Here is a 6843-nt window from a genome sequence, read left to right as displayed (position 1 = left end):
TTAAGCACTAAACTTTTAATAGTTCAAGGACATCTAAGATGAGTTACTGGTGGGGTTACAGAAGCTTCCATTCATGCCGCCACAGCAAGAATCAAGAATTCTGAAAGTTGAAGCAATTACCTCTTTGGATACATAACAATATATTAAAGCATGTCAGAAAGTGCAAAAAAGGAGGCATTCAGCAGAGCAAGAACAAGCAACAGGCTGATTGTCCTAACAAGAGGGTCCTAACAGAAGCTCTTTCTGGAGCTCAGTCCCAGGAATTAGAGCTGCCTCCGCCGGAGAGAGGTCCAAACATGGGTTCTGATGGGTTCTTATTACAACTAGTCAAAGGCAAGCCGAAAGAAAAAAAACAAAAACAAAAAAACCCCCGAGGTTCACATTTCTCCATGACTGTTGTTGGCTCCTGCAACAAAGAGAACGTTTGGTTACTTCTCATGTGTAGGCTGAGCAAGAACCCTGTGGCAGGATTTAGCCAGTGATTCTGACCCCAGGCTGACATCTCTGGGCCCGAGCTCTGAGCTCCTCGGGCAGGACAGCCTGGAACTGCTCCTGTACCAGCATCTCCACAATCTGCTCCTTTGTGTGAATATCGGGTCTCAGCCACTGTCCGGCAAGCTCCTGCAGATGTCTGAGGACATCCCTGGGCCCAGCTCCATCTTCATAGCGGAATTTCCGGAACCTCTGCCTGGAGGCTGCCGCGTTGGGAGGATTCCTTCGTGGCATGGTCTCAAGGTCTTCGACAGAGTCTTCATCAAGGCTCTCTTGTGGAAGCCCAGAAGGCTCTCGTGGAGCCTGGACCTGGGTAGCCGGTATTAGGACAACTTCTGGCTCCTCAGCCATCATCTCATTTGATGGTGACCTCAATTTATCATTCTGGACCTCTCTATTTCTTTGTGCCTCTAGGTACCCTTCAGTCTCCATTCTGGAACTCTGGAAAAGGAGGTCGAAAACTCCTAAACACAGAGAAAAGACAGGCTCAGCAAAAACAGACCAGAGACTGTTAAAACCACCTTGATCTTGTGGATCTGTTCCAGACCCAAGTTCTATCAGCTTTCCAATCTTAACAGGATTTCTTAATAAAGCTACTAGAAATTCTATTTTTGTTTCCTCTGGATCAATTGACACAATTGAGAAAAATGTGGCAGTAGTTTACCAAAATGAAGAATGTAGATTCTCAAAGCAGAGAGGATGAAGAATGCCGGCCTCACTAACCAGAGAATCTTGTAAGGAATATTTCATTCATTTTCCCTGCATTACAAAGTATTTTACATTATGTTAAAATAAAAAACTATGCATTCACATGATTTATAGGAGAATCTTTTTTTTTTTTTTTTTAAGATTTTATTTATTTATTTGACAGAGATTGCAAGTAGTCAGTGAGGCAGGCAGGGAGAGAGGAGGAAGCAGGCTCCCCGCTGAGCAGAGAGCCTGATGCGGGGCTCAATCCCAGAAACCTGAGATCATGACCTGACCGAAGGCAGAGGCTTTAACCCACTGAGCCACCCAGGCGCCCCAGGAGGGAGAATCTTTAAAATCACAGGTGTTTGCTTCCACCAATGTCTTTTATGGAGTTGTGCATGTCCAAAAGCAAGTTGTGAGGAACTACTGAAAACATAAGATAAAGGTCTCTTCACTGACATCTACTCTGCTGTCTTTTCTGACCCCCCCCACCCAATCTCTTTTATGATGAAAGAATAACAAGTGTTAAAAAGTACTTTAGGGGGCACCTGGGTGGCTCAGCCAGTTAAGCATCTGCCTTGGGCTCAGATCATGATCTCAGGGTCTTGGGATCAAGCCCCAGGTCAGGCTCCCCGTTTGGTGGGGCGCCTGCTTCTCCCTCTCACCACCCCCTCCATGCTCCTGCTCACTTGCTCACTCACTCTCTCAAATAAATGAAATCTTTAAAAATAAATAAAATAAAAAGTACTTTAGAGACACCTGGGTGGCTCAGTGGGTTAAAGCCTCTGCCTTCAGTTCAGGTCATGATCTCAGGGTCCTGGGATCAAGCCACACGTCGGGCTCTCTGCTCAGCAGGGAGCCTGCTTCCCTTCCTCTCTCTCTCTGTGGGTCTCTCTGCCTACTTGTGATCTCTGTCAAATAAATAAATAAAATCTTAAAAAAAAAAAAGTACTTTAGGAGCTACCATCAGGGTTAAACCTAAATCCCCTCTTCACAAAAAAGGAAAGGAAGGAATAGAAAAGCCTCTGTGCTAAGATCAAGATCCTAAGTTCCTCTAATCAGCTCATCAGGGCTGCCCCGGTGGCTCAGTTGGTTGAAGCCTGACTCTGGGATTTCAGCAGGAGGTCATGATCTCCATGTTCAGCAGGGATTCTGCTGGAGCTTCTCCCTTTCTTTCTCTCTCAGCCCCTCCCTGTGCTCCAAGGTATGGGCTCTTGTGTGCATGCATGCATGCTCTTTCTCTCCCTCTCCCAAACAAATAAAATCTCTAAGTTCCTCTAATCAGTATATGGAAAACTGAACTAGTCAGAATTCTAGTAGCATACATGTCCAACTCCGGATGATTGTCAGCACTAAGATTAGCAAACCAGCTGGAGTGGGGCAGGGGAGGAGGGGCACACTAAATACGTGTAAAATGCTAGGAAAAAAAGGCTTTGTTTCATTTGGGTTAGGGCCCCAATCCAAGAGAAAGGTTACGTATAGGAAAACCACAATCTATGTTATTAAAAGAGAGGGAGAGAGAGACTTCAAGTGACAGTACAGAAATGACTAAATTAATTTCCACATCCGGGTATGTCTAATCAAAGAGTACGACTCCTATGATGTGCTCAGTTTTCAAAGGTCATCTCTTTTTTTTATTAACAAACGCCCTCCCCCAAGATCTAATTCCTCCCCAGTCCATGAAGCAGGAGTTCTGACATTTAAAATTTCTTCGGACTCAGAGACTGTCTCAAATCTGTTTTCTGGTAACAACTGACAGAGACCAACAATCACCAACACTGACCAGCTGCCTTGCATTAACTAGTTCTCAGATCCTAGTCACCTCTTCTTCAAATGTTTCATAACCCATTTTCTAGAAAACCTGAATTGATTCCAGACCCTGCCGTTTAGATATTCCTAGAACACACTTATTCTTTTCATACTACTGGGTTTTTGCTGTATCAACAGCATGTTCTCTTCCCCAAAAGTAAGCTGTCACTAACCTAGCATGATGAAGCCCAAAGCAAAACATCCCCGTAACTCAGGGGTGCCTTGGGAAAAAAAGGAAATATTTAGTCAAGGAAAGGTTGGATGAAATGTGAGACAGCAAAATCCTGGGAACAACCTAAGTGACCATCAACAGGGAAATAATTCGGCCATTTAACGGAATAAGGGCAATCTTATGAAGCATGAACTCCGCCTGTGAGTGCTAATACAAACAGGCATCCATAACACGTCACCACCTGACGTATGATCCCACCCGGGGAAATTAAAATACATACACAAGCACAGATGACCCGATCTATCACAAACGCTACCTTCAACTGTACTTACTTTTGAGGGGCAGGGACAGAAGAAACATTTTCCATTCCCTATCTTTCTATATTGCTTTCTTTTTAACTGCAACTATGTATTACTTTCCTAATTCAAAGGAAGCAAACATTCTGCACCCGCCCAAAACCCTTCCGAGGGAAAAACCCGTAACACGCTTAGGAAAACACCCTTTTATTAATACTTCTAGCACCCAGCCCCAGAGGTCTTTACAACCCCGACTTCTAAGAATAGTCTCAGTTGTCAGGAGGCCAGTTCTCAAGGCTGGATTTGAAAAATGGACAAACTCCACGATTTAGTTATAAAGCTTATAAATCCTATCAGTTTTTGAAGATCAATGACCAGACACAATGCTCACCCTCATCCGTTAATAATGCCGACTTACTGAGCACTTACTTCCTAGCTGACACTGTGCTAGGCAATTTACATTCCGCTACGTGATCCTCCCAGCCACTCTAGTTAAACTCCGGATACGACTCTCTACTGCCCCAGCTGTCTCTATTAACAGCAGCAGCCGATGCTATTTGAGTTTTACCCGCCAGACACTCCGCGGACGCTTTCCCCTCATCCAATCCTCCCCATAACCCAGAAGGGACAGTTACTGTCACTTCCATTCACACGTAACCAAACTAAGGCCTGATGAGAGGGGAATCTGCCCAAGGTCACAAGACCAAGGAGGTGGGACCACCCCGCTGAGTAGAAATTTCCCGGCGTCTAGGCGGGGAGTGGAGCCGGGCTCCTCCCACCACATGGGCGCGGCTCGGAGGGTCTAGGTTCGACCGGAAAAAGACTTCTGGGGGTTCAGACCAGGACCTCCTCCTCCCGAGCTGAAGCGAGCTCCAATGCCACTCTAGCCCGAGCGGCCTGCAGAGTCCCCGAGCAGGGCTTCTCGGCTCCGAGGCCGACCGCCACCGCCGCCGCGGCCCCCCACTCCCAACAGACCGTGCGCCCGGAAAAGAGAGGCGGTCGGGAGGGATGGAGGGAAGGAGGGAGGGGACGTTCACCTGCGCAGGTGCCACCTCGGAGGGTGGGGGGAACGGGGGCGGGGGCTCCTCGAGAGCCGACTCAAAGCCCGAAACCGACTCCGAAAAAAGGAAACCACCTCCCCAGCGCAAAGCTTTGTAGCCAGCCGCCGGAACCGGAAGTGGCTCCCCGCCCGGAAGTTGGAAATGAAGGGGAGGGAAACAGGGTAGAGGGGCGCGGCCTCTCTAGGCCTCGGCGGTACTCTGCGGCTCCGTGGTTTTAACCCGTGATGGGCTTTGGGCCTTCCGTCTCGGTTCTTCCTACCGTGCGGAGCTTTGGGTAACGCCTAGGTAGCTTCTCCGCTTAGGCGAAGTTCTCTGATTTTTTTAAGCCGCAGTTTGCAGCCGCGAGGTGGAAAGAGGTCGAAGCGGGAAATTGGGACACTCCAGTGTGGCCGCCCGCAGCTGACTCACCGCCCCACCCTGAGGTTACACCCTTGAGCCTTTGCACCACCCAGAGGGAAGAAACCAGAATAGAGGGCTGGGTGGCTGCTGTTTGGAAGCAGTGGTCCTGTGTGGCGCCCCCCTTGGAGTCACTTCATGGGAGGGAGTGGGCACAGACAGAAGTCTACGCAGACAGAAGTGGGCATGTGTCTGCGTGGGTTTGCCGGTCTGTCTGTCCTGTGTATGGAAGGCTTGGGCTTAACCCTGTGTGCCTCTTCCTCAAGACTTACTTACCAATTGCTGATGGTTAAGAACTGAAGATTTGAAGTCACACTTTGCTGGTTCGCGTCTGGGTTTTGCCTGGATTTGAGTCGGAAGCACGCATGGTAAGATAGCACAGCTTGTGAGAGGAAGTGCAAAGATGCTAACGGAGACAGCCCTCCCATGTCCTTGCTCTTAACCTTGAAGGGGAAGGGACTGGGCTGTTAGGTAGGCCACCTGAGCGCCTGTCCCTATCTCTCTACCCATTTGCCCTACCCAAATGGGACAGGCTAAGGAATTAGAGGGGCACTTCCAAAACCCCTGCTGAATTATCACGACCCTTACCCCCAAACCCTCCCTACGCTCCAGGTAACCTCCCACACCCCCAGCTCCACCCCATCTCACCCCCAGCCAATGTCCCTGGGGAAGAGGATGTGCCTTTTGTCTACACTGCCACTTCGGGTCAGTAAACCTCTAGATTGCCAGATACTCCAGCTGATGGTTAGATAACCAGAGCTCCTTCCTGTGCCCTTAGTCCTACCTCCACTAGTGACTGTGGCCCTTACCCCACTCACGCCTACAGAGCAGTTTCCACCTTTCACCTCCTCTCAGCCTTGGTTTCTCCATCTGTAAAGTGAGAGGGTTGGACTACATTAAGGACCTCTAGGTGCCCTCCCCTCACCCCCATTCCAATTCTTAGATTCCTTAGGACTGCTTCAGAAGACTGCTGGAGTGGGGTGGGAGTGCGAGACAGGGGAGCGCTTTAGGTCCCAGAGCAGCTCCAATTTTAAAGGTTTATGAATGTATATGAAAAGTATATATGTTGTGGCTCTATGTAAGGTTATCAGAGCGTTCAGGATAAAAATGGAAGCTTTGTGCTTTGCCACCACATGCCTCATCTTTCCCCACCGTTATTCACTCACTCTGCTCCAGGCACTCTGGCCTTCTAGTTATTTTGCAAACCCAAGAAGCTCATCTTCACCTCTTTGGTGATCTCTGCTCGTGGTACCCTTTCCTGACACCTGTTCATCCAGGTTCCAGTTCAAATGGAGCCTCTCTCGAGCAGCCTTTGCTGTCCCCCCAACCCTTCTAAAGGCATCCACACAGTCCCTTCCTAGCCTGTTGCTCTGGATTGTTATTATCTGTTTATTTTCTATCTCACCCACTCGAAGAATTGGCCACAGGGCCAAAACCTGTGACTATCCCATCATCATGTCTCTGATGCCTAAAACTGAGCACAGGCCGGATAAATGTTTATCGAGGGCACCTGGACAGATCAATTGGTTAAGCAATGGCCTTCAGCTCAGGTTCCTGGGATTGAGTCCCACATCGGGCTTCCCCTGCTCTGTGGGAGCCTGCTTCTCCCTCTGCCTGCTGCTCCCCCTGCTTGTGCTCTCTGTCTCTCCCTGACAAATAAATAAATAAAATCTTTAAACAAACAAACAAAACCCCACATGAGTAGTATATTTCCGAGTGCTGCAGGACATTATAAAACAAGTGTTGAGGGGTGCCTGGGCGGCTCAGTGGGTTAAAGCCTCTGCCTTCAGCTCAGGTCATGATCCCAGGATCCTGGAGTCGAGTCCGAGTCCCAGGTGGGACTCTGTGCTCAGCAGGGAGCCTGCTTCCCCTCTTCCTCTGCCTTCCTCTCTGCCTACTTGTGATCTCTCCCTGTCAAATAAATAAA

The 6843-nt window shown here is 48.8% G+C and overlaps 1 protein-coding gene across 4 annotated transcripts; it reads right to left on the bottom strand.

Moving 5' to 3' along the window:
* On the bottom strand, positions 1–4643 carry LOC116871162 (SCAN domain-containing protein 1-like). Of its 4 annotated transcripts, none has more exons than XM_032863689.1 (2): positions 4599–4643; positions 1–956 (listed from the first exon to the last, which is right to left on the bottom strand). In XM_032863689.1, exon 2 carries the CDS (start codon positions 922–924, stop codon positions 472–474), a length of 453 nt encoding a protein of 150 aa, XP_032719580.1. In that variant the 5' UTR covers positions 925–956; positions 4599–4643; the 3' UTR covers positions 1–471. The 4 variants fall into 4 exon arrangements, with proteins under 4 accessions (XP_032719580.1, XP_032719581.1, XP_032719578.1 ...); XM_032863690.1 differs by lacking the exon at positions 4599–4643 and adding an exon at positions 4497–4582 and having other exon boundaries at positions 1–933; XM_032863687.1 differs by lacking the exon at positions 4599–4643 and adding an exon at positions 4118–4259 and having other exon boundaries at positions 1–933.
* Positions 4644–6843: the final 2200 nt, after the last annotated feature.

This window comes from Lontra canadensis, unplaced genomic scaffold (genome assembly GCF_010015895.1).
Source record: "Lontra canadensis isolate GAN:19392208 unplaced genomic scaffold, GSC_riverotter_1.0 scaffold25, whole genome shotgun sequence".
NCBI classification, from domain to species: domain Eukaryota; kingdom Metazoa; phylum Chordata; class Mammalia; order Carnivora; family Mustelidae; genus Lontra; species Lontra canadensis.
Note: the sequence above shows the minus strand (reverse complement) of the source record. Positions and strands in the feature narration are given on the sequence as shown.

Bases quoted from the DNA above. Each gene is read 5' to 3' on its own strand.
- LOC116871162 (XM_032863687.1), bottom strand. From the start codon at position 4,243: ATGTGGTGGGAGGAGCCCGGCTCCACTCCCCGCCTAGACGCCGGGAAA. The intron at 934-4,117 runs GTTACGTGTGAA...CTCCTTTTCCAG, and splicing joins TCTCATCAGGCCTTAGTTTG to AGTTCCAGAATGGAGACTGA.